The sequence below is a fragment of the Phyllostomus discolor genome, chromosome 10 (assembly GCF_004126475.2).
Source record: "Phyllostomus discolor isolate MPI-MPIP mPhyDis1 chromosome 10, mPhyDis1.pri.v3, whole genome shotgun sequence".
In the NCBI taxonomy this organism is placed as follows: domain Eukaryota; kingdom Metazoa; phylum Chordata; class Mammalia; order Chiroptera; family Phyllostomidae; genus Phyllostomus; species Phyllostomus discolor.
Genome location: NC_040912.2, coordinates 47,510,893 through 47,538,504, shown reverse-complemented (window position 1 = coordinate 47,538,504; position 27,612 = coordinate 47,510,893). Strand labels below are relative to the sequence as shown.

The window sequence follows — 27,612 nt, the reverse complement described above, 5'->3', positions numbered from 1 at the left end:
TTAAAACTTAAGTTAGTTAGTTTTGTTTTCAACACAGAAGAACCAGGTAAAAAATGCAAGGTCTTCTGTAACTGTACTTCTTCAGAGATTGCCTTGCTCATAGCTTGGTATATTTTTTGTGGGGACTCTTTTCTTCTGTGTAAACCAAAATATTTATAAAAAGTGTGTTCCTTTTTTGTGAGCAGTAAATAATGCATCTCCTTCCCTGTTAATAAAAACATACTCATATCACAAAAGATATTTAAATATATGGATATATCGCCTGTTTTAAATCTGATATATTATTCTGTTTTTTAATGTTTACATTGTTTCCCATTTCTCACTATTACAAGCAATTCCATGGCAGACATACATTAGTAGGTGAATTTTTGCACATATCTGTGATAACTTCATTAAGATAATATTAGCAATGGAACTACTGATTTAAAGGGAGTGTGAAATTTTAGGTTTTAGGTTTTTGATAGCAAAGCCTCATTGCCCTATAGAAAGGTAGTACCTATCGTCTTTATTCTGCTTCTTCAGAATTCTCCCAAGCATGTGTTATGCCTTTTTTTAAAAAAACATTTGCTAATTTGAAGGTCAAAAACAACTACCTCATTGTCCTGGCCAGTGAGGCTCAATGGTTGGAGCATCGTCCCCTAACCAAAAGGTTGTAGGTTCGATGCCGGTCAGGACATATGCCTAGGTTGCAGTTTCTTCCCCAGCCCAGGCTTGGGCGCTACAATCCCCAGTATGGGTGTGTGTGAGGCAACCAACCCGTGCATCTCTCACATGTCAGATGTTCTCTCTCTCCCTTAAAAAAGGAAATGAAAATGTTCTTGGGTGAGGATAAAAAAAGTTTTTTCAAGGCACCTCACTAATTTAGGTATCTCATTAATTTATATTGCATTATATCATGTGAAATTTTTGAATATTTGAAGTGTGAAGCTATTTATTTCTCTTCTTGGTAAGCCACCAGGTGTCATACTTGATCTCTACACTGATCTGTTATTCAGACCTTTGTTGCCTTTATCATCTTCCTGTTGACTTAGTAAGAAACTACATTGGACACCTAAATATTGGCCTTTGGAAAGCACATAGCACTTATCTCACGGATGCAGGCTACACCCTTAATTTGCTTAATGGTTATGAGGGGCAGGCCAGATTGGCCTTTCCCGTGAGAACTGTTGAACAGGATAAACCCACTCTGCCATACAAGGAGTTTCATTATTGCTGAGTCGATCAGTCCTGGGAATAAGCTGCATTTATTTTCACCTTCATGCAGCTCTTCAAAGTCAGCTAGTAATTTTAACAGGATCTCAAGCAGGAATGGCCTCAGTCAAAATGATTCGTTTCTTTTCAAGCCTGTCCCTGCAGTCTCCTTTCTGAGCCTCAGCCAGTATTTCCCTGGCTTTGTTAATAAAGGCCTTTTGTGTAACATGCTGCTTACATTGGCTCCTGATGTTTAAAAGTGAGACTCTGGTATTCCCAAGTTATTCACAGAATCTGCTATGAATGCACAACTAAAAAGCTTGATCCAGGGACATCAGAATTAAAACTGTGAACAGTGTCATGAAGATACTGTCATCTCTTCTCAGGGAGCACCTAAAACAACAAGAACTGAGTATGTTCTTGCTTTCTGCTGTGCCAGTGGGTTTCAGAAATGTATGTTTGTTGTATATTCAAGAATAGACAATAGAATATGATTCAGCTCCCCAAAAAGGAATGAACTACTCATACATACTACTACAGCATATTATATGAATTATATTCATATAAAATGTCCAAAATAGGGAACTATAGAGAGAGAAGGTGGATTAGTGGTTGCCAGGGGCTTCAGGGAGAAAGAACAGGCTTATTAAGTACATGGTTTCTTTGGGGATGATGGAAATGTTCTGGAATTAGATATTGGTGACAGTTGAACCACTGTCTAATTGTGAATATACTAAAAACCACTGAATTGTATACTTTATAATGGTTAAAATAAGTTTCATATTAATTTTATCTCAACTTAAAAAAAAAAAAAGAATAGCACTTCCAGGCGCCTCCACATTGTCAGGGGCAGTCCACAATCTTTCCAGAGTTCAGCTGCCATGTTGCTACCTGTGTGACTCCTTTTTGCCTCCTAACTCTTAAATATTCTGTTTTTTAGAATCTCTCCAGCAATGGAGAAAGTTTCTCCAACTCACCAGAGAGGGCTTATGTCCTCCTAGGGGTTCCTCACTCTGTTCACCCTGATCCTCTACTTTCTAGATTCTTTGGGATTCGATTCCTGGATTAGTTTATACCCTGTGATTCTGTGACTGTCCCTGTACATCGGAAGTCAAGGGCCACGTGCCTCTGAGCAGTGGGCCCGAGGCTGGATCAGACCTGCTTTTCTCCTGTCTGGTCCTCGGATTGGACAGGGAATTGAGGGCAGAGAGGGAAATGAACTATGAGTTTTATCCATTTTCCCACTTTTCTGCCCAGCTTCCTTCATTTATATTAATTAATGGGGCAATGACAGTTTTTTTTCGCTCAAGAAATTTGAGCAGGCTGCTTCTTCATACCTTAAACCAGGAAACCAGTCAGCTAGTTGAAAATGCATCAAGGAATTAAGTGTTTTCAGGAAGTATAGGGATATGTTCAGCAAAGAAAGGAGAAAACTGTGAGATGAAACGGCCAGCTGGTTTTACATAGGTAAATTTTAAACCATTTATTTAACTCAGTAACAGCATATTTTTAACAAGAGAGTAAAGTTTCCCATTCATCTTTCATGTAATGTTGGGACTTCAGAGGCCTGCACCTCAGGAGCTCTTTCTCTGGCTACTTTGGTTCATTAGACCTACCATTACTCAGCCTTTTATGGAGGCCCAGTACCCAGGATCCACATCCAAGAACTGCTCCACTCCTGTATTTCCAGGCAATGCTGGACCACGGCGCCTCATAGGCTGAGCCAGCAGGAATGAGCTCAAGAACCAATGCTAAGAAGCCCTGGCAAAGTCTAGAGTAGTAAAGAGAGAAATGTATTCTTCAACAGTGAAGCACCAACACCCATTTGTCTACTAAGTCTCAGAGTAGATAGATGTCTTTTCAGAGGAAATTTGAATTTAGAAAAAGTTAAAAAGCACTTCCTTATACACAGTAATGCACTATACAGCATCATTTGTGATTTTTAAAAAATTTTAAACAACTTAAATGACCCAAATTGGAGAATCTTAAATAAAATTGTTAGATAAGTAAGTAAATTCCAATTGATGAATTATTTTCAACCATAGTAGATTATTTCTAATTTTTAAAAAAAAACCTCAGCCCTGGCTGGCGTAGATCAGTGGATTGAGCACAGGCTGTGAACCAAAGTGTTGCAGGTTCGATTCCCAGCCAGGGTACATGCCTGGGTTGCAGGCTGTGGCCCCCAGCAACCGCACATTGATATTTCTCTCTCTATCTCCTCCCTTCCCTCTCTAAAAATAAATAAATAAATAAAATCTTTTTTTAAAAAACCCGCAAAACCCTCTTTACTAGAGTGAGATCGATACTGTCCTAACAAAATATAAAAATATTTTAACATGACAAAATACAAAAATCTCAAATCAAAAGCTAGTGTCTTCTTTAAACTCTTCTTTAACTAGAAGCATTTCATTTAGAGCCAGGAATAAAATAAATGAAGATGACCACACTTATTACCAGTGTTTATCATTTTTCTGGACATACTATAATGCAGATTAGAAGAGATGTGGCCAGAATGTGGTTTGTCAGTGGTACGATCATTGGGGGTTGGTGAATGGGAGTTACACAACGTAAGAGAGATTAATGTACAAATATCAATACGCAGGCGATAGCTAGTTAGGAATTTCAACGGAAAAGATCTGTTATACAGAAAAGTTTAAAAAATATATATGTACCTAGTAACAAAGACTTTTAAAAAATATACTATGCTATCTCTTTGAACAAAACTTTGAAATGCTACTGAGAAATGTAAAAGACTTGAATAAATGAATGGTATAAATTGTTCTTGGATACATATGTCTTTTTCTTCTTGAATAAATGTATAAATTTATGCTGATGCTAATGAAAATACCAGTAGAATGTTGCTCTTCTTTTTTTAAACTAATCAAGTTGATTGTAAAGTTAATGTGGGAAAGTTAAGGTGTGAAACCAGCCATAAAAATTCTGGAAAAAGTGACTAATAAGGAGGATTAGCTTCAGTGTATGTTAAAGCCTATTATTGAAATATAGCCATTAAAGCAGTTTGATACTGGCAGAGAAATAAGTAATTAGACTCAGATATATCTACAAAGTTAGTATATATTCAAAGTTGCATTTATAATCAGCAGATTGAGTCAGTGAATGTGGTTGAGATAACTGAGTAGCCATCTGAGAAGAAAATTAAATTTCTCCTTACCTCAGTTCCCTATTCTAAATGCTTTTTTTTAAGATTTTATTTATTTTTAGAGAGGGAAGGGAGGGAGGGAGAGAGAGAGGGAGAAAGAGAGAGAGAAACATCAATGTGCGGTTGCTGGGGGTTATGGCCTGCAACCCAGGCATGTACCCTGGCTGGGAATCGAACCTGGGATACTTTGGTTCCCAGCCCGCGCTCAATCCACTGAGCTACGCCAGCCAGGGCTCTAAATGTTTTTTAAACATTGAATTTATTTATTTTTAGAGAGAGGTGAAGGCAGGGAGAAAGAGAGGGAGAAAAACGTGGATATGTGAGAGAAACTTCAATCAGTTGCCTCTCTCACATGCTGCAACTGGGGACCAGGCCTGCAACCAACCGGGCATGTACCCTGACTGGGAATTGAACTGGCAGCCCTTCGCTTTGTGGAATGATGCCTAATCAACGGAGCCACACCAGCCAGGACCAGTTCCTTATTCTAAATAAATAACAGGTTGCTTAAAAGTTCAGACCTAAAAATATAGCTGTGGTGAGGCTGTGTACATCCCAACCTGGCTGTGTTTTGGGGTTGCTATCTGCCTCATAAAGCAAAGTAGCAGGTTTGTCTTCTGGGAACACAGCGTTGTTTTCTCCCCTGAGAAAACCTCCTATATTGTTGGCTTTGGCATCTATCAGGAGTAGGAGGGCAGACGTTGAGTCCTCGTGAGACTGGGTTTCCAGTTGAGGTAGAGTTTATCATTAGAAAGTCCAGAGGGATACAGTTACCTTCAGAATGTGTCACTGTTTAACCCCACCTGGGCTCCATGACAGTCATGGATGTGAATTCCTTAACAATACAATAATAATAACACAATTTCGAGAAGATGCTATTTCTTCTTTCTTCTCCCTCCCTGTTTTAGTGTGGCTTCAAAGAATTCCCAACAATAACAAAAAAGACATGAACAGATCACAAAATATATAGGTGTAAATTCTTTTCTTTTGTGTGTGTGTAAAACTTTCCTGTATCCTTAAAATCTTAAGATATCTAAGATTAGCCCTAAGGATTCCATCCTCATACTATGGCCACAGCTCCCATCCCAATTCAGAAAGTCCATATGGGCACCTGATGGTGTGGAGTGGGCTGCAGGGGCCCACACAGTGACCGCTGTGGGCATGGTGCAGGAGGCTCACAGGGTGGTACAGGAAGGTATGTCCAGGAGCCTGTGGAGTTTGCAAAAATGTTCAACGTTTCTTTCCAAGTTCTGCTTTCATATGCTCTCCAGACTTCTAAATAGATGGTTCTAAACTCTATCAGATCCAATGCTCTCCTTTTCTATAGCAAATTCTGTAGCACTCCCCCCTCTTTATTCTCCTGAAATGAAGTTTATAGATATTGTAAGCTACCTGAACATAGCTGTAATGTTAAAGGGGAGAAATAAAAGGAAAGTATTTCATTTAAAAAGTTTTTTTAAACATAACTGAATCAGTGTAATGTTTTTATATGTCTTCCTGAGTGTGAAAGTGTCAGCACTGCTAGATATGAACAAAACCAATTAAAAAGCAGCAGCAGCAGGCACAGTACCACTGTAAATATATTTAGATTTATAAATATAATATAAATATGTATTTTTTGTAGCCATGTCCTGGGGACAGTGTTTTTGCTACATAATCTACCTTTAAAAAAGAACAAAAAGCAAAAAGATAAGTGTGATGCTGTTAATTCAAAATGCAGAGCCAAAGCTCCTGAACAGCAGTTGACACAGTTGCTGGTTTATGTGTGAAAACACTTTCCCTCTTCCTTCCTTAGCCCCCTTCTTGCTTAGAATAAGGAGACTCCATAATTTAAAACAGGGCAAGAGTAGGAAATCTCCCCGAGTCAACATGACCCACTCCCACTCCTGTCTACAGTAATTGAGCCACTTTTGGCATCAGAAGTTGACTGGGGAGAGAGAAACAGAAAGTCCTGGTCGGAGCCCCTGGAACAACAGTGCTCAGAGTTCCTTTATGTGTCGCTGCAGCCAGTGGAAACTTGTGAGAGACCAGCAGTGAAGATTAGTGTCTTGGTGAATGCATGCAGGCCAACACTGCGCTGAAGGAGATGTCTAGAAAGTGCATCATTTCTGTAAGCCAAAAAGAAACAAAACTGAAAGTACCCTCTTTTGCTATAAACAACTTTAAAAGTTCTCTACATATTCTTGGGATAATTTTTTTGAAATGATTTCTGACTAGGGATTAGGATTTAGGATACCCTTTCTAAATATGACTTAAATCCCAGGGCTATTTTAAAAGGATTCCTGAATTTAATTGAAATTTTACTTTTTAGTCCTTATTTACAGAAGGCCAACTAAAGAATGGTAGATATAGGAAAACACTTGTTTACACACAGGTGGCATTTATTCTTGGGTAGCCCAACAGCTGGATGAAAAAGACTGGGAGAACAGGATAGTCACACATTTTAAAAATAACCCACAGATTACTAATTAAAAACAGAGGGAAAGGTACAGTCACAGTGGAAAAGCCTAGCAAATACCATCCTAACCCAGTGATTTATTGCCATCAGTGATGAACAACCTGAATCATTGCCTTTGGCTGTGGTACACTGAAAAGGCCACAGTTTCACCCAAAGTAATATTCCTACCAAAATATTTACTTGAGTTCAATATGAAGAAACAGCCAGACAAATCCAGATGGAAAGGCTTTGTGTAAAACAGCTGGTCTGGCTTCTACAAGTCAGATAGCAACATGAAATAGAAGGCCAGGCAGATCCAGACTGTATAGACAACGATCGCAGCTGCAGTATGTGGCTCTTGATTAGATCCTGAATTTCAGGAGCTTAAAAAAAAACCTGAATGGTGATAATTGGGTGAGTTTGGATTGAACTGCATGTTAGTAGTGTGGAATCACCTTTGGCTTTCTGAGAGTCACCACTGCGGTTCAGCAGGAGGCTCTGCTCTGAGGAGACACACACTGGAGTCACTGAGAGGTAAGGTGTCCTGCAGCCTGTAACTGACTTTCAAACGGTTTAGTAAAATATGCAGATTTTACATTTGTGTATATATGTAGGTGTGTATTTGTAAAGTGTGGTTGTTCATGGAAGAGGTTAAAGTTAATCTGGGAAAAGGTTAACAATCAGTAAATCTTGGTGAAAGGTAGATTCAGTTTTGAGATTTTTTTAACACGAAGTTGGGGGAAATTTTCTAACCTGTAAAATATTGTAAATTTCCAAAAGGTGGGGGAGATAATATATACAACTAGATGGTAAAGGGTAGAGTTTCTTAATATATGAAAATAGTTAGAAAAATATTAATAGTCAAATAAATAAATAGGTAACAGGATGAACAGGCAGTTAAACATATGAAGAAATGTTTTACCTCACAATAAGGAGCATACAAACAAAAACTGAAACAAATATTATATTTCATGTATCAGACTTGCAGAGCACAAAAATATTAATATTCTGTGTGAGGAGACACAGGAATGAGGCAGTTACATATTAATGGTGTGACTGTAAATTGGTATAGCATTTTTAGAAGGTAATAGGGGTTGAATTTTTGAATCCACACTTTCTACTTCTAGGGATTTACCCAAATGTATACTAATATAGTTGCACAAAGAGGTATATATTAGGATACTTGCTATGGATTTTTTGTAAAATAAAAGGTTGCTAGCAATTTAATGTCTGTCAGAGGGCCTGGTCGAATAAACAGTCAGATAGCCATCCTGTGCAGCTGCACAAAGAAAGGGGCAGCTTCAGAACTACTATGGACAAGGCAGATCTCGAATATGCATTTCAAGTGAAAAGGGCAAGATGCTAAACAATTTATACTGTAACAAAATCTGTTTTTAAAGGGAGGATCTGATGTGAAGTACATAGTTATGTTCACTTTATGAAAATTCATCAAGCAGAATATTTATGATATATGACATATGTTAAAAGCTTACCAAAGCATCTAAAAAGGGTACAGTCAGTACACATATGCTTACATATAGATGTCAAGTGTTTCTTGAAGGATATACAAAAACTTAATGTTGGCTGCTAGTGGGAAGAGGTGTTAGGGAGTAGACATAGGACAAAGGCTTTTTAGTACTGTATTCATTTCTATATATGATGAGGTCTCCGGAAAAGTCCAACCATTGTTAATATAACAAGAATAGTTAGTGCAACATCCATGTAATCTTGACAGCCAAGGAGAGTGGACTGGAAGGCACATGCATGAACAATGATGACTTCACTGTACTAGTCAGTGGGGGTGGTGGATGCCTCTGAATGAGCATGTGTACTGTGTGGCCGTTGCATTCAAAATGACTAAGTGAGTAGAGCAACAAATCTGCATCACATTTTGGGCTAAGCTTGAACATTCCTCCACAGAAACTATTCAGATGATTCAGAAGGCTTTCAGGGATGATGTAATGAGTGCAGTGCAATTAAAAGTGTGGCATGAATGCTTCAAAGATGGCTTTGAAAGTCTGTTGAAAGTGATCCAAATTATGTAAGGCCTGCAACAAACAGAACACCTGAGAATGTTGAACATGTATGGGCTGCAGTCAACAAAGATCAGTGGCTCACAGTACAAGAACTAGAAGCTAATCTCAGGATTCGAAAAACTACTATGTTTGAGATTTTGACACAGAATATTGGCCTGAAAGTATGGTAAAATTTGTTCTGGGACTTCTACCAGAGCAAAAGGAACATCATGCTACAGTTGCTAATGGCTTGATTCAACTGCTACCAATGAATCAGATTTCCTCAAGAAGGTCACATAACTTTGAAGGGGACTGAGGTATCATTGTCCTATGTACAATGTTTTTTGTGTTGTCTGTGTTCCTCAATAAATGTATTTTTCATAGCACATGGCTGGATACTCTCAGGACAGACCTCATATCACTACTAGAGAAATTAAAGAGTTTTTCATGAAAATTTTATAACATCATTTATGTATATATTTTAATTTTTAAACAGATTTTTATTTATTTATTTTTAGAGAGAGGGGAAGGGAGGGAGAAAGAAAGGGAAACATCGATTGGTTGCTTCTTGCACACGCCCCAACTGACCAGGGACCAAACCCATAACACAGGCATGTGCCAGACCAGGAATGGAATTGGTGATCATTTGCTTTGCGGGATGATGCTCACCTAACTCAGCCACACTGGCCAGTTCTTTTTTTTTTGAGAATTTTTACAAGAGCTTATTTGAATGAAATATATGCAAGGGAGCAATATCTCAAATGCCCCGTAGAATAAGTTTTACCTTTTTTTCTTAATCAACTTCTTTTATCTGTTTTTAGTTTTTTAAACCTTTATAATTTTTCAGTTACACTTCATATACATTATTATATTAATTTCATGTGTACACTCCAGTGATTAGATATTATGTAACTTACTAAGTGACCATCCTGATATATCACACCCATCTAACTCCACACATAGTTATTACAGTATTATTGACTATACTGCCTATGCTGTGCTTTGCATCCCCATGACTATTCTGTAACAACCAATTTGTAATTCTTAATCTCTTCATTTTTTTCACCCATCCCCCCAAGCCCTTTCCCATTGGCAGCTGTCAAAATGTCCTCTGTATCTGTGAGTGTATGTCTGTTTGTTTATTTTTTTAGATTCAATTGTTGATACATATGTACTTATTGCCATTTATTGTTTATATTTTTATCTTTAAAAAATTTTTTTTAAAGAAGACCCTTTAACATTTCATGTAATACTGGTTTGGTGGTGATGAACTCTTAGCTTTTTCTTGTCTGGAAAGCTCTTTACCTGTCCTTTGATTCTAAATGATAGCTCCATTGGGTAGAGTAATCTTGGTTGTAGGTCCTTTCTTTTCATCACTTTGAATATTGAAGATTTCTTGCCAATACCTCCTGGCATGCAAAGTTTCTGTTAAGAAATCAGTCTTATGGGAGCTCCCTTGTCGGTAACTAACTGCTTTTCTCTTGCAACTTTTAAGATTCTCTTTTTGTCTTTAATCTTTGGTATTTTCTTTATGATGTGTCTTGGTGTGGGCTTCTTTGGTTCCATCTTGTTTGAGACTCTCTGTGCTTCCTGGACTTGTATGTCTGTTTCCCTCACCAAGTTAGGGAAGTTTTCTGTCTTTATTTTTTCAAATAGATTTTCAGTTTATTGCTCTTTCCTCTTTTTGGCACCTCCATGATACAAATGTTGGTACGCTTGAAATTATTCCAGGAGCTCCTTACACTGTCTTTTTTTTTTTCTGTTCTGATGGATGTTTTTTGCTTCCTTATATTCCAAATTGATGATTAGTTTCTTGGCTTCATCTACTCTACTGTTGGTTCCCTATAAATTATTCTTTGTTTCAGTTAGCATACCCTTCATTTCTGACTGGCCCTTTTTTATGCTGTTGAGATTCTCAGTGAGTTCATTGAGCATCCTTATAACCAGTGTTTTGTATTCTGCATCTAGTGGATTGCTTGTCTCCATTTTGTTTAGGTTTTTTTGTTTTTGTTTTTGTTTTTTTTTTTAGTTTTGTTCTGTTCTTTCATTTCTTTGTCTCCTCCTCTTGGCAGCCTGTTTGTTTCTCTGCATTAGGTAGAGCTGCTGTGTCTCCAGGCTTGGCAGAGTAGGCTAATGTAGTAGGTATCATGTAGAATCCAGTGACACAGTCTCCCCTATCAGCCAAGCTGGGTACTCAAGTTGTGTCCTTTGTGTGGGCTGTGGACACCTTCCTGTTGAAGTTCTACCTTGATTGTGTTGGCATGTCAGTGGGAAGGCCCCTAGGTCAATCAGCTGCAACAACTTGCTGTGACTACTGACCTTTGACCAGCTGTCAAGGATCAGCTCTGTAGGGTGTCAACCCACAGAGCAGAATTTACTTCAGTGGGACTCTGGTGTATGCTGAATTCACCCCCTCAGTGTGTCGCTTGTGGAGGTGGTTGGGTGGTAATATTTTGACATGGTCTGAAGTTGTCCACTGGTTTGCTGGATCTCGTGCCTCACAGGAGATTCGGGCCAAGATCAGTTGCCACCTGTGTTCTGCCTGGGGCCACCAGACAAGACGTAGAAAGTCATCACCAGTGGCTGCTGCTGGTGCTGGGCTAGAGGTGCACGGGCAAAGATGGTTGCTACTAGTGCCAGGCCTGAGGCCACTTAGTAAGAGGTATGGGGCTCTCTGAGGCCAGATGCTGCTTATTTGGGGGATTTTAGGAAAATCTGAAGTATGAGCCAAGACAGGCCATTTGTATGGAAAAACCTGTGTGAACAGCTTGGGTGGGTCTGAAAATTGCTTGGTACAGGGCCTTTCGGTAGTCACCAGGGCAGGGCAAACAGTGTGAGCCAGACTGATGGAGACTCAGATGGAGTGTTTACCTGCCGGCCCTGTGGGGAGAGGGCTCATCAAAGGAAAAGTGGTCTCTGCCCCTCCGGCTCTTGCCCTGATGCCAGACAATTCAGTTTCTCCCTGTGTGTTTGTGGTGCCTTTCAAGCTCCTGCCCCAATACTGGAGCTCAGAGAGAGTGAGTCTGTGTGCAGGCCCTTTAAGAGGAATTGCCTGGGACTCCAGGAACCCTATGTCTACTTTAACCTCAATGCCCACTGGCTTTTACAGTCAGAAGTTATGGAGACTTCACTTCCTGGCACTGGAACCCTGGTCTGGGGGCCCTGGTCTGGGACTTGGACCCCTTGCTCCTCAGGGAGGACCTCTACAGCTGAGATAACCCTCCTGATTTTTATTTACTACATGTTGGTGTGAGACCAGTCTTTTCTGCACCTCTGCTTCTCCTGCCAGTCTCATTGTGGCAGCTGCCTTAATTGACTAGGTGTAGGACTACTATTCAGTCAGATTTCAGGCTAAGTGATATTCTATAGTTTAGTTGTGATTTTGATGTGGTTGTGGGAGAAGGTGAGTACTGTGTTTACCTATGACGCCATCTTGACCAGAAGTTTATAATACTGTTTAACTGATAGCAGCAAGGTACAGATTTGTGGTAGGGTTGTGAATACACACACACACGTATATGTATGCCCTGGCTGGTGTGGCTGTGTGGCTCAGTGGATTGAGTATCAGCCTGCAAAGCAAAAGCTGGTTCAGTTGACCCTGGTACCAGGGTCAGGGCACATGGCTGGGTTACGGGCTGATGGAAAATCTCATACATTCATGTTTCCCTCCCTTCCTCTCTCTCTAAAAATAAATAAATAAAAATTTTAAAAATATACATTACTGACTCTTTTTCAAATGCTAAATAACAGTCTTGATAGTTGTGTGGGATTACTCTCTGCTCTTATCTCCTTTCTCATACCTTTCCCCACACAAAAATAGAAAATTCCTCAGGTATTGCCCTATTGCTCATGTATATGAATAATAAGCAGCTTTAGAATACAAACATGGCCCAGATTACATGCTTCCAGTAGAACCAGGTATTGTGCTGAAGAAATAATCCAGAGAGAAATGAAAAGTTCTATCCTGCAAGCTACAGTGCCTTTCTTTCCTGCCATCATAGTTTGGTGTGTAGCTTTGTTTCAGACTACTGTTTTCTATGTAAGTTGACCAAGACTGTTTCAGTCAGGCAATACTGAACTATCCCCTCTCTGCTCTTTATTATTTTTTTAGAATAACTGCACAAAGACTTGCCCACTTGAACAAGTGCTTGATGAACTTTAAGCTAGGGAATTTCAGCTATCAGAAACACCCTCTGAAATTGGGAGAGCTTCAAGGGAATCACTTCACTGTCGTTCTCAGGTAAAGAGTTGTTGGGTGCAGACCAGAGAGCATCTTGGTGGATCACCAGGAGTCTGTACAGAACAGTTGCTAATCCATGTGAGCTGGTAGTAGCAGGCTTGGTAGCAAGGTGAGGCAGAGTGAGGCCTCATAGGGCTGGGAGAGCAAATACTGCTGTAGTGTTTTTACCGACACTCTAAAAATTCAGCACCTGACCTTTGGAAAGATGCTGTCTCTTTAAACACTCTGTAAAAGACAACAAAAGAGCCCATCATTCCATTTATGTGCAGTACCTATAATAGGCAAAATAGAGACACAGAGAGTAGAAGAAATGTTAGCTGTGATGGGGTGCAGAGGAGGATGGAGAGTTAGTGTTCAATGGGTGTGGAGTTTCAGTTTGGGAAAATGAAAAAGCTCTGGAAGTGGATGTTGTTGAAGGTTACACAAGACCGAATGTATTTTTGTCACTATATTGCATACTTAAAAATGGCTAAAATGGTCAGTTCAGTGTTATGTGTGTTTTACCACAGTTTAAGAAAAAAATACCAGAGCCCTCAGGAGGTAGAGAGAAAGCCGCAAGGAACAAAGGGAAGGCATGGAAACCAAGCCATATCATTTATGATGTGCATCCCTGAAGGTGTTTGACTATAAATTTTTTTCTCTGGATAATTTGGGCCCTTACAGAAATATAACAGGAACTGATGACCAAGTACAACAAGCCATGAACTCTCTCAAGGAGATTGGATTTATTAACTACTATGGAATGCAAAGATTTGGAACTACAGCCGTCCCCACATACCAAGTTGGAAGGTTTGTATTAAACCTCTTAACTCCTGTCTAAAAGAGCTCTCTCACAAAAAAAAAAAAAATCAGGTGTTATTTTTAATTATTTCTGGATTTCCTCATGAGTGAGCCAAATAAACCAGTGTGTCTCATCCTTTTGGATGACCAACTGATCCACAGCTTCCTTTCAGTTTTTGTTGTTTTGAAATAATATATGCACAAGGTAAAATAGTAAGTCAGAGTTCAAAAGGGTATAACCTGAAATGTAAGTTTTCTTCCATCCCCAATTGCCCATCCAGGGATTCTTTCTTTTTTACAGGTAAATCTTGGCTCAGTAAGTGACCCCCAAGTAAGCAGTTGAGTAACTCAGAACCAGAGTGGCCTGACAGAGATGACACAGTTTCTAATCTCTGTGATAACAAGTGCTTCCCAGTTTATTAAATTGGGATCTCCCGTTCCCCCACCTTTAAAGAAAGTGTTGTAGGATGTAATTAGTGAAGTAAAATTTAAGAACTGATTGACTTTTCTTATTAGGAATTCCCTCTAGGGTTAGCTAGGTGGGAATTCCATTGGTAAGTACTTGGATTCATAACCCTACTTACGCTATACTGCTGTCCAGCAGAGACTGTGCTACATGAAGTTATTATTCACATGGGAGTTAGGATTGTGGAGTTAGGAATTGGAAGTGATATGAGAAATTATTTAGTTTGTGTTCTTCCTTGTGTTTTAGCGAAGATGAAATTTAGGCTCAGGGAGGTCTGCAGAGCTCACTAGTTGGTGAGCTATAGTCCTGGGAAATGAATTTTCCTGACTTCTACCAGCTGACTACATGAGTTGCATTTTTCATGTGATTTTTAAAGCACAAAATGGTTAAAATCTGTCATACAGTGTTTCAGTGCTGTGAAGGTTAAACTTCAGTCAATAAAGTTCTGAGCCTCAGATTACTCATCAGCAAACAGATTTGACCTCACAAGGTGGTAAAATGAAGTGAGATGATGTCTGTGCAGCACCTGTTTCTATGCCTGGAATATAGTTAGTGCTCCATAGTGGAAAGTAATACTTTAAAATTAAAGCATACTATCGAGAGAAAAAATTATTGCCCAGAAGAAAATTTATAATCAACAATAATTAGATAATAAAAGATAATGTTTTCAATCTTGCTAATGATGAGAGGGTGTTGATAAAGATAGTGAGGATGCTAATGTATTGTAGGACAGAATATCTAAGGGGAGGCTGTTTTAACCTTTGAATTGGAACTAATTTGGAAGAACAGCCATGGTATCCTATAGATTTGTACTCCAAAAATAATGTAAAATAGTTAATGAAAAAAGATCAGATATATCCAGGAAAAAAAATTGCATAGCATGCCCTAAACATACAACTCATTCAGAATTCCAAACCAACAATTTTCACATTAGAATATTCCCTAGTTTCAAAGCAGCCCACTGTTAGCTGGAAAAAACAAGTCCTCAGTTTATAGATTAAAGATGAAAGAATGACTTGTATCCAAAATATTTAATGAACTCTTAAAACTTAAAAACTAAAAGACAAAAACCCAATCTAAAAACAGGCAAGGGAACTGAATAGACATTTCTGCAAAGCGCATAGACTAATAGCCAAAATGCACACAAAAAGATGTTCTACATGGGGGCATCCAACCTTTTGGTGTCTCTGGGCCACATGGGAAGAAGAGGTATCTTGAGCCACACATTGAATACACAAACACTAATGAAAACTGATGATCAAAAAAAGGTCCATGCATAATTTTTGTGATATCCACTACCACAGACAAGCAAAATATCTTCACATAATAACCCTAATTATACAGCCCTTTCAATAATTTGAAAATCGTCAAGCTGTTCCCAAGTTGTGATCATTAATAATGTACATATCTAAGTAATAAAGCATCATTGATTTTTAAAAAATATTTTTATTATAAAAGTAAAAGAAAAGAGGACAACATAAAACTAATGGATGTTTGACATTGTATTTGAGAAACTGGTGCATCAGTATCTGGTTTGATAGAAATAGTTCTGATTCTCAGTGAGTTTTCAAGGTGCTCATCAGATATTTTGGTTCTAATTTTACTCTTAATGTGTTTCACTCTTGAAAATAGTTGTTCATAATTGTAGGTGCTGCCAAATAGCAGTGGCATGAATAAGGTGTGATTGTGAGGCAAGGTATATTTGTTTCTGGGAAGATAGGACTTATGAAAGTCCAGTAAAGTGACACAATCAAATTTTTCTTTAAGTTGAATGTCAGATTGCAGCTCTATGCATTCCATTTGAAAATTGGCAGGTAACACATTTATGTGGACTGAAAATGGAGTCACAAATACAGCAAAATATTTTCCTGGAAATCTTGAAATCTATTCTTAGATTTCTTGAAATCTTGAAATCTTTTCAAATTCTTGTATCAAATCAAAAGCAAGGCTGCATATTTTTCACGGTTCAGAGGGCTGTGTTTAGCCAATGTGTCAAAATGCACAAAATTGTTTGCCTTAATTTGAGCTTGCCATAATTTCAGTTTCATTTGGATCACTGTTATGGTTTGAAACATGGTATTGATAAGTTGGTTTTCACCTTGAAGACACATGTTTAACTCATGTAAATGAGCAGTTAAATCCACTAAAAATGCTAAATCTGTAAGCCAGTTTTTATCATCAAGTTCCAACACAAATTTATTTTTTGATACCATAAACAGCTTGATAATATGTTGCAAATCATAAAATCTTTTCAACATTTGGCTTTGACTTAGCCATCTTACTTCCGAAAAGTAAACAGTGTTACCATAGTCAGCATCAATATTTTTAAGGAATTCCTGGAATTAGCAATGGTTCAATCCCTTGGTTCTTACGAAATTCACTGTCTTGATGATTTGCATGACATCCATTTTTAAAGCTTTTGTGCTATGTAAAATTTTCTTGATGTATTGTGCAATGATATTTCATCAAACATGAGTTTTGGGCGGCAGTTGTATCGTCTTCTGTTAATTTTACAAGTCCTTCTCTTTTACCTGCCATTGCCAGAGTACTGTCAGTAGCTCTACCAGATATGTTGACACTGGACAAAGAAAATCACTTTAACATATTTTTATTCTTGATTTAGTTGTGTCTTTTTAAAATACATTTTATTGATTATACTATTACAGTTGTCCCATTTCCCCCTTTCACTCCCTCCCACCCTCCACATCCCCTCCCACCCACATTCCTCCCCTTTAGTTCATGTCTGTGGGTCCTACATATAAGTTTTTGGGCTTCTATATTTCCTATACTATTCTTACCCTCCCCCTGTCTATTTTCTACCTACCATCTATGCTACTTACTCTCTGTACCTTTACCTGCTGTCTCCCCCTCCCACTCCCCTGTTGATATTCCTCCATGTGATCTCCATTTCTGTGGTTCTGTTCCTATTCTAGTTGTTTGCTTAGTTTTTGTTTTTGTTTTAGGTGTGGTTGTTAATTGTGAGTTTGCTGTCATTTTACTGTTAGTATCTTTTATCTTCTTTTTCTTAGATAAATCCCTTTACCATTTCATATAATAAGGGCTTGGTGATGATGGACTCCTTTAACTTGACCTTATCTTAGAAGCACTTTATCTGACCTTGAATTCTAAATGAAAGCTTTGCTGGATAGAGCAATCTTGGGTGTAGGTCCTTGTCTTTCATGACTTGGAATACTTCTTTCCAGCCCCTTTTTGCCTGTAAGGTCTCTTTTGAGAAATCAGCTGACAGTCTGATGGGAACTCCTTTGTAGGTAACTGTCTCCATTTCTCTTGCTGCTTTTAGGATTCTTTCCTTCTCTTTCATCTTGGGTAATGTAATTATGATGTGCCTTGGTGTGTTCCTCCTTGGGTCCAACTTCTTTGGGACTCTCTGAGCTTCCTGGACTTTCTGGAAGTCTATTTCCTTTGCCAGATTGGGGAAGTTCTCCTTTATTATTTATTCAGATAACTTTTCCACTTGTTGCTGTTGCTCTTCTTTTTCTGGTACCCCTATAATTCAGACATTGGAACATTTAAAGATGCCCTGGAGGTTCCTAAGCCTCTCCTCATTTTGTCAGATTCTTGTTTCTTCATTCTGTCCCAGATGAATGTTTATTTCTTCCTTTTGCTGCAAATCATTGATTTGAGTCCCAGTTTCCTTCCCTTCACTGTTGGTTCCCTGTACATTTTCTTTTATTTCACTTAGCATAGCCTTCATTTTTTCATCTAATTTGCGACCAAATTCAACCAATTCTGTGATCATCCTGATCACCAGTGTTTTGAACTATGCATCTGATAGGTTGACTATCTCTTTGTCACTTAGTTGTATTTTTTCTGTAGCTTTGATCTATTCTTTCATTTGGGCCATTTTTTTTTTCTTTACACGTCTGTTACGTAGTGGGAAGGGCACCATCCTTAGGTGTTCACCCAGGCGGGGTAACCCACATCACTGCATTCTGATGCTGTATGTAAGGAAAGGGTCTGAGAGAAAACAATGGCACTTGCTCTGCTTTCTACTGGCTTTCAGTCACTTACCCCACTTTTCATAAGCAAATTGGACCCTTCTGGTGCTGATTCCTGGTGGGTGGGTCTGTGTACATTCTAGGATCCTGTGGGTCTCTCCAAAAAACTGTCCTGTGAGGCTGGGAGTTTCTCCCACTACTGTCTCAACCCCCACAGGTGTTTTCAATCAGATGTTTGAGGCTTTATTTCCCTCCACTGAAACTGTGGGTTGCTTGGTCTGTCTCCCTCCCCAGATGTTCCTCCCGGTTTATCTGCATGTGAACATGGGACTGCCTTCTCCACCAGCAAGCACCGTAGCCTTGCCAACCCACTACAGCCTTGAGCACCCCACTCCACAATTTGGCGCTGGGTCCCTGCCATAAGTCCTCCCTAGGTGCCCATTTCCGCCCCTCCTACCAGTCTGAATGAGTGTGTCTTCTTTAGCTCCTTGATTGTCAGACTTCCATACAGTTCGATTTTCTGTCAGTTCTAGTTGTTTTTTGTTTTTAAATTGTTGTTGTCCTTCTTTTGGTTGTGTGAGGAGGCACAGTGTATCTACCTGTATCTCCATCTTGGCCAGAAGTCCAGCAATTAGTCTACTTTTTTAAAAAAAGATTTTATTAGCCCTGCCTGGCGTAGCTCAGTGGATTGAGCTTGGTCTGTGAACCAAACTGTCGCAGGTTCGATTCCCAGTCAGGGTACATGCCTGGGTTGCAGGCCATGACCCCTAGCAACCGCACATTGATGTTTCTCTCTCTCTTTCTCCCTCCCTTCCCTCTCTAAAAATAAATAAATAAAATCTTTAAAAAATATATGAGTTAGAAAAAAAGATTTTATTTCTTTTTAGAGAGAGAGGAAGGGAGGGAGAAGGAGGAGAGAAACATTGATGTAAGTGAGGAACATTGATTGGTTGCCTCTCGTATACACCCCAACTGGGAACCAAACACACAACCCAGGCACATACCCTGACTGGGAATTGAACTGGTGACCCTTCACTTTGTGGGACAATGCTCAACTAACTGAGCCACACCAATCAGGGCTTAGTTTACTTTTAAGTTTAGCAATTATATAATGTTAATATGACATTGACTCCACAAATTTGTACATATAGAATTCATCTTGATGTAAAATTAACTAAATTAAATGCTGTTTAATTTTAGAGCTATACTGCAAAATTCCTGGGCTGAAGTCATGGATTTGATATTGAAACCCCGTTCTGGAGGTGAGAATAAAATTCATGTTATGAAAAAAATAGCATATATGGCTAGGTATTCATGGAATTGCTATGAATAAGAATATGTGTGAAAATTAGGGTAGTTATTTAAGAATTTTTTAAAAATTATATAAAATAAAAAGTATATTTTTCTTTTTCATAAGATTTATATATGTTTGAGATTTATAATTTCTATCTTGTTTTCAGCTTTTTAGTTCATCTGATATATTCACAAATGAATAAATTTATTTCTTTTTCTCCATATACTACTAAATCTCTGAAAACAGGAATCTAAACATTTCACTATTTTTTTTTTTAAGATTTGATTTTTAGAGAGAGGGGAAGGGAGGGAGACAGACGGAGAGAAACATAGATGTGGGAGAAAAACATCGATCAGTTGCCTTTCACATGCCCCCAACCAAGGACCTGGCCTATAACCCAAGCATGTGCCCTGCCTGGAAATCGAACCAGTGATCTTTTGGTTTGCAGACCAGTGCTCAATCCACTAAGCCACACCAGCTAGGGCTCACTTGTGGTTAATATTTAAAAGCATAGTGTTAATAGAACATAAAAACTTGGCAAAAGCATGTTGAGGATCTTTACTTTGAAGACTTCAGTAAAACTTTCCAGAAGTTATTTTGGAAATCATACTATATGAAAATATGAATAAGGATTTAAGTACTACTCTACATATCATCAAAATGGTTATGCCCACTTTTGGAAATTATTCAATTGCAAATTAAAAAGAGATAAAATTATTTAATTTTAAGGGAAATAACCCATTAAATTTGACAACACAATAGAAAAAGAGGAGGAAAAAAGAACTACCAAGGTTTTGTGGTGTGTGGAATCAGCTGGGTTGATGTGAATAGTAACTGGCTTTAAATCCTGGGGTGATGACAAAGGCATCTAGTCCTATAAACTTGCCCATCTTTTCACTTTCTGGTGGTGGTTCTCAGGTCAGCAGAAGCTTTTACAAACAGCATTTTCTAATTTGTGTTCTCTATGAAGCATTTTAAGTTATACGCATCTGTCTATTGGGTAAATTGTTTAACCACAGCTTCTTCTCTCCTCCAGCTGAAAAGGGATACTTGGTTAAATGCAGGGAAGAATGGGCGAAGACCAAAGACCCAGCCGCTGCCCTCAGAAAACTACCTGTCAAAAGGTGTGTGGAAGGGCAGCTGCTTCGAGGACTTTCAAAATATGGAATGAAGAATATAGTCTCTGCATTTGGCATAGTGAGTGCAATTTGTAAAGTCAGGCAAATGATTTAAGATGGTTTAATGCTTTTAAATTTTATCTTTAACACTTTACTAAATTTGGAAAGAGCAGAAGGTAAATGAGGATCCTGTGGTGATCTCTAAGAGGTGTATTACCTGAATGATTTCTGTTCAGACCCTGAGTGTTCATGGGAGTGGGTTGGAGGATGCCCACAGTGTCAGCATAATTCACATGGAGGGCATCAGAAGAGCTGTAGTTTGGAAAATATCATCTACAGGGAAATTTAATTTAAATTAACTGTCTTTAATAGATACTAACTCAGAATGCACTGTTGGGTTCATTTCTTGATCATTCTCCAGCATCAGAACTGTAACCTGCCTCAGTAAGCAGCTTCCACTATAAGCGGTCTAAGTGATTGCATTTTGCTTTAGTTTCTTCATTTTGCCTATACTAGTATTTGGATAGCTATAATCCAGAGTAGACTAAAGTTTAACTCTTTTTAAAAAATATTTTTTATTTATTTTTAGAGAGAGGGGAGGGGAAGGAAAGAGACATCAATGTGTGGATGCCTCTCGTGTGCCCCCAACTGGGAACCTGCCCTGCAACCCAGGCACGTGCCCTGATGGGGAATCAAACCAGTGACCCTTTGGTTTGCAGGCTGGCGCTCAGTCTACTCAGTCACACCAGCCAAGGCTGGTTTAACTCTTAAGTCTTATTTTATTTACTTTTCCCCAAAAGCAGGATTCTTCATGAAATTAGTTGTTAGTTCAATCATTAAGGTTTTCTCTTTACTTAAAATTGTGGAGGAGCAAGCACTGTTGGCTGTATAATTGATGTGTAAATTCCTTGGGTTTGAAGTCTATGTCTTTGACTCAGTATAAATTCTATAATGTTTGCTTTATCTGCATGAATGTTTGCACTGTGGATACACTTGAGCACTTTAGTGTGAGAGGTTCCATCTCTAACCTTGGTTGCTACATATTGGAGATTTAAGGTATGAGTTTTTTATACTAGGGTCACCACTAAAGTGAGATATCTTGGAAAGTATCATACTTAAATACTTAGAACGTGTGTTTTTTTTCCCTTTCCCCCAGATTCCTAGAAATAATCGCTTAATGTATATTCATAGCTACCAAAGCTATGTGTGGAATAACATGGTAAGCAAGAGAATAGAAGAGTATGGACTGAAGCCTGTTGCAGGGGACCTGGTTCTCAAAGGAGGTAAAAAGACAGATACTGTCATTATTCAGTCAAACAAGAGTCTAGTTATTTGATACCAGTTCTTAAAAATTGAGCCTGACTGCTAATTAAAATGGAGAGATATCTGGTAAGTTTGAAATGGAAAGACACTGTCAGCTCACATGGACTGTGTGGATCTGTGTCTTTAATGAAAAATATACCTCTGATTTGAGTAAGCACCTGCCTTTCCTTTTTTTCAGCTGGAATAAGATTTGGACTAAATGTTACTTAAAATCCCATTCCAAGCTTTAATCTGAATCTAGCAAATACTTCTCTGCGCTTTTGGATGAACTTCAGCCTCTGGGCTGTTGGCCAGTTTTAAGAAGTTTCTTAACTCCAGACTGGAAGCTCGCTGTACGTGTGGGCCGTGATCTAAGAGGTGTCCAACCTTTTGGTGTCCCTGGGCCTCGCTGGAAAAAGAAGAGTTGTCTTGGGCCATGCATTAAGTACACAAACACTAACAAAAACTGATGAGCAAAAAAAGGTTTTAACTAAATTTATAATTTTGTGTTGGGCTGCATTCATAGCCAACCTGGGCTGCATGTGGCCTGTGGGCTACGGGTTAGACACCCCTACATGGACATTTAGTGCACACTCTGTGCCTCAGACACCCAGGCAATCCCATCTGCTGTTAAGCCATTACTGTGCACTGCCCTTGTGCTAAGCCCTTTACCTATATCTCCATGTCTAAAGCTCACAATATTTATTACTGCCAGGCATTCTCTTCATTCTTCAGATGAGGTTTAGTCACTTGCCCAGGGTTCCACAGGTAGTTCAAAAAAGAAAAGGCTGGGATTCAGTATCAGTCTGTCTGTTTCCACAGTCCATTTTCTTCTAGAATACCTGATTGCCCTTTACTATCCTGAAGACAGTGTGCTCGTCTGCAGGTGTACCTGTTGAATTCCCTGAATTATTTTTTTCCTGATTTAACATTTTTCCTCCCAGTGTGCTGGTCCTGCTGAGCTGGCCCCAGTAGGCGGGTGGGCTGCCCCAGGGAGGCAGGTAAGGGAGCTCTGGGCTGGCCTGTTGCCCATGAAGGTGCCAAGTTTCTGTGCTGCCCCCGACTGCACACAGAAGAGCATGCAGTCAGATCTGGCCTTCTTATGGTTCTTTCAGGATCCAACCAGATGTCTGAAGTGGGAGGGAAATTATGAGAGAGCAGTCGTAGAGTATGAAACACCTGATCAACTAAATAAACATGATCAATTATGTGCCAAACACCCTGAGACCTCTATGATCTGTAGAACCTGTTCTCATAGACAGTTCTTCAAGATAATGTAATACCAACAATATTTGATCCTACCAGTCATTTGACCAATCCACACAGAAAATGAATAAAATAGTTGTTGACGAAACTTCTGAACAGGAACAAAAACATAAAGAAATGAATAACAGCATTGCTCAGAATCCCAGTGCAGAAGAAAGGAGTAGAGAACGGGATGAAGACATTTAGCCCTTGAAAAGAAGGAAAACAAAGAATACTTAAAATCTTTATTCGAAATGTTGATTCTAATGGGAAAACAAAAAATACCTCTAGATGGACATGAAACTGACAGACTGATAACTTTGAAGTATTGCTGGAGTGCCAGAAAAATTCTGGTGAAGAGGTTCAGAGAAAGTGCTTTGAGACAACAGCTGTCAACATATTTTTCTATTCAAAAACACAACAGAGCCCTGGCTGGTGTGGCACAGTAGACTGAGTGCTGGACTGTGAACCGAAGAGTCACTGCTTCAATTCCCAGTCAGGGTGTATGCCTGGGTTGTGGGTCAGGTCCCCAGTAGGGGGCATGCAAGAGGCAACCACACAATGATGTTTCCCTCTCTCCCTCCCATCCCCTGTCTCTAAAAATAAATTTTAAAAATCTTTTTTAAAAACCACAACAGAAACAGAATCTAGAGATCTGTGAGAGCTGCATTTGGGAAGAAACCACCAAGGAAGTGAGGGACACTCACTTCTTTTCAGTTATCACTGACAACACAGTGGACATAAACGGGGAAGAGCACCTACCCATGATGGTGAGGTTTGTTAACAAACCTGAGAGAGGAATTTGTGGGCTTCACATCTGGTGAAGCTGATGCTGAAATGTTGACTGTGAAATTTCACACTATGATAACTGAGAAGAGGGGGTTAAACATGGAGTATTGTCATGCCCAGGCTTACATTGTATCCCATGGATTTTCTTCAAAAATGACTGTTGTTGCTTCTAGACTTAGAGAAATATCCCCAAGCTGTCTACACATCTGCTCTCCCTGTGCCTTAAATGTGTGGTTGGCAAAATTGTTACTTCTTGTGTGAGTGTCTGTTGAATTAGGAACAATTGAGGAAATTTGTGGGGGGTTTTTTCTGTCAACTCCCACAACTGTTTTTAGAGATTGACAGTGTAATTTCTGTCCTCTATCAGAACAATTGAGAAAGGGGTAAAGAACTAAAGGAAATTTACCATTCTCAGTGAACAGGCAGCCATGATGCTTTTGAAATTTTTAGTGTACCTTCTACAAGCACTTGTTTTATGATAGCTGATATAAATAGTGACACTATATTTGATGGAATAATTATTTAACGGGCCAAACATTTGTACTCTGTAGTGCAATAACAGATTTTTGTTTCATCATTACCATTGTCATTCTTAAAAATCTTCTGTCTTTACAAGAGCTTTTAGGAAAAATCTTCAGCGGCAAAACTTCCCATGTCTTCTTTGCAGCCAGTAGCTTGACTGCTGTGCTGCATTAATTCAATGAAGTGGTGGAAAATACTGACGTTTATCAAGAATTTTGGTTTGAGGAAGCCACAGGTTTGGCAGCCAAACTTGATATTCAGATGAAGTTCCCTGGAAAATTCTGCAAAGCTCATCAAGGGAACCTGGAATCTCAGCTGAACTCTTAGAGTTACTGTAAAGAAGCTCTAAGTGTTCCAACAGTGAAACACATTATTCAGGAACTGAAAGATACATTATCAGAACAGTACTTCAGAACTCTTAAATGCTTATCTCTGGTTCCCTCTGTCACGGGAGAGCTCAAATGTCACTGGAGGAGCACCATGCTGACACGTACAGAAGCAACTTGCCCAGTTTTGATACACTCAGCTGCGGTGCACTGTTGGAGAATTAAGTGGAAACACAGAGGGAAAGATATAGAGCTTTCATCCACCATTTATATATGAATAAAGTCCTCTGCCTGCCAAACATCAAATTTTTCCTAATGTTTACGCATCATTGAAGGTCCTATGTGTTCTTCCTGTGATGAAGACTGAGAATGAATGCTATGAAAATGGGTAAAAGTGTCCCCAAGCATACCTGAGGAATGCTTTGACAGACCAAAGGTCCAATAACTTATAACATAAATTTTGATAAAAAACATGATTTGGATTTCATGGCGGACATGTTACTATTGGTACTTAGGTAGATATTGATAAAGGAAAGAAAGCAAAGGGAACTAGTCATTGACCTCCTCACCTCTGGTACTAGATTTGGGGGCAGGGGGTGCATAGGGGGGAGTGCTGGACCATGAAGTCCTGTCAGTAACAGGGTGTAGACCCATCTGAAGCCCAAAGAAACTTGGGAAGTTGGTCTTTTTAGGAAAGTACCTGGTCTATCTCAAACCGAAGCTCCTGGATATAACCCTAGGGAAACAAAGCTCTTTCTTGCTGTGACACACACTGACATGTCACACTCACCTGTTCTCTTCATGGTCATGTGGCCCTAGCAGCCACGTGGCCTGTGGCCATGCCACTCCACAGGCAGTCTTCAGGAGGGAGCCTGAAATGGACTGCAGCAGAAAACACAGGCTGAGCTAGCCGGATGCCGGACTGGACTGCCCTTTAATACGGAGCTTGCTCACTCTTGCCCACACAGTGATGCACTGGCCCACTTGTTTTTACACGCTCTTGCCTAGGAACATGTGACCATGTGGGTCTAGCAGCTACCAGGCCTGCATTAGATAGTATAGGTGCAAAAAGGACTAAGCTGTCTCTCTTGCCCACCCAGTGATGTGCTGTCACACTCTCTATAGCCATATAACCATAGCAGCCACATGGCCAGCAGCCACATGGCCAGCAGCAACATGGACTCTTGCCACTGAAGCAGCTAAGCTACCTGGATGGGGACTGAGACCACTTAGCAGCTACCTGTAGGCTCCAAAAGACTAAGCTTTTATATGAAACAAAAACTCTGGACACTGGCTTTTGTCTTGGCCTTGCTAAGGACCTGGTTGAACTTTTTCCATGATGAGACAGAGGGAGATGGGGCATGGGAAAAACCCAGGGGACAGCTTCCATCCCCACACACAAATCATGCTCCACCACAGTCTCCCATGTGTGGGTTCCTTGGACTGCTTTTCTCATGATAGTAACAACCATGGGAGAACCTAATTTCCACCAACGGCAGACACACATATCAAATTCCATACAACCAAGAGCTTCCTGCAGATAACTTCAGAAACTATTGACAGTACCTGAGAGACTTTTAAAATAGGCCCTTATATTTTATATTGAAAAAAAATCTGTAAGAAATTTAAAAACATAGAAAAGCTATAAGATGTATGTAGGCCACTTAATCATACCATAAACTGTCAAATAACTCACTGACTGTCCTGAGTACATTCACCATTGATAATCTGCCTGTTTAAATGGCCCTGTTTGAACTCTTCATGCTTTGGAGAACTAGCCGTTCTTCCAGGAGACAGCATTGAAAGTGCCCTGTTACACTTCTGTGTGATCTCTGCTGATGGCACTTTGGAATTGTTTTAGTTAAGTCATTAGACATAACATGTGTTAACACTGTGGACCCAGCTGTTGGGTGTTGAGTTGTCAGTTCTTTGAAGAAATAGATTTTGAGAAAGTGTGGGAGGAAGGAATACAATTTTATAAAATTTTACAATGAAGCTCATGACTAACCTTTGAATAGCAGAAGTTTTAAGTATGCTGTTAAAAATCTGTAATGAAAATTAAGGTAATTACAAGACAGCGAAAGGAACATGTGAGCCTGCCAAACGAAGGTTTTGGTGTTAATTTTTATCTTTTTATTCAGTGATCTTAAAGGAACAACTTATGTTAAAGGTTAAATGGAGGAACCTGCCATTGTTGTTCCACATCTGGTCATTGTTGTTTCCATGCTTTTGCGGAGCCTCTGTCCTCATAGGCTTTTTGGTGGGTGTATATTGGGCATTCATCTTTCCTGGTCAAGACAGGACCAGAGGCTGCGGGTCTGACAACTGATTAGTCTGTTCTTTCTGTCTTTTTCCATGACTGTATCTACTGCCTCTTCCTGATTTGTAAGCAAAACCTGGAAAACCTACAAAAATGTGCTTTATGGTTTTCTGGGAAAAATACAGAAAATATTGCTGTTCTTTGTGAAGAAAGCCAATTTATATAATCTATTTCACCATAAATAAAACGTGAGTTTTGTTTAAAAAATTTTTAAGTGTTCTTTTCCTCACCCAACATTGATCACACCCAGTGTATTTTCATGTCCTGTGAGCCACCATATTTTATCCTCCAACTACAGACTGGTTTTTTTAATTGTTTATTCTTTTAGCGAAATGTATTAATTTGTGATAGCTTTCCAAATAGTATCTTATAGTGTTGTTTAATAAGAAAATGGAACTGATTGTCAAAAGCAAGCATTCCCAGAAAATGAGGAACAGCTGAAAATTAAGTT

The 27,612-nt window shown here is 39.2% G+C and overlaps 1 protein-coding gene across 3 annotated transcripts in view; it reads left to right on the top strand.

Moving 5' to 3' along the window:
• The window catches only part of PUS7 (pseudouridine synthase 7), a 62,758-nt gene that overhangs the window by 26,446 nt on the left and 8,700 nt on the right, over positions 1-27,612 (top strand). For all 3 annotated transcript variants that reach the window (XM_028525490.2, XM_028525491.2, XM_036010746.1), the window contains 5 exons: positions 12,912-13,040; positions 13,704-13,829; positions 19,446-19,507; positions 20,576-20,736; positions 21,814-21,940. In XM_028525490.2, coding sequence (XP_028381291.1) covers positions 12,912-13,040; positions 13,704-13,829; positions 19,446-19,507; positions 20,576-20,736; positions 21,814-21,940 — 605 coding nt within the window. The remainder of the gene's footprint in view (positions 1-12,911; positions 13,041-13,703; positions 13,830-19,445; positions 19,508-20,575; positions 20,737-21,813; positions 21,941-27,612) is intronic.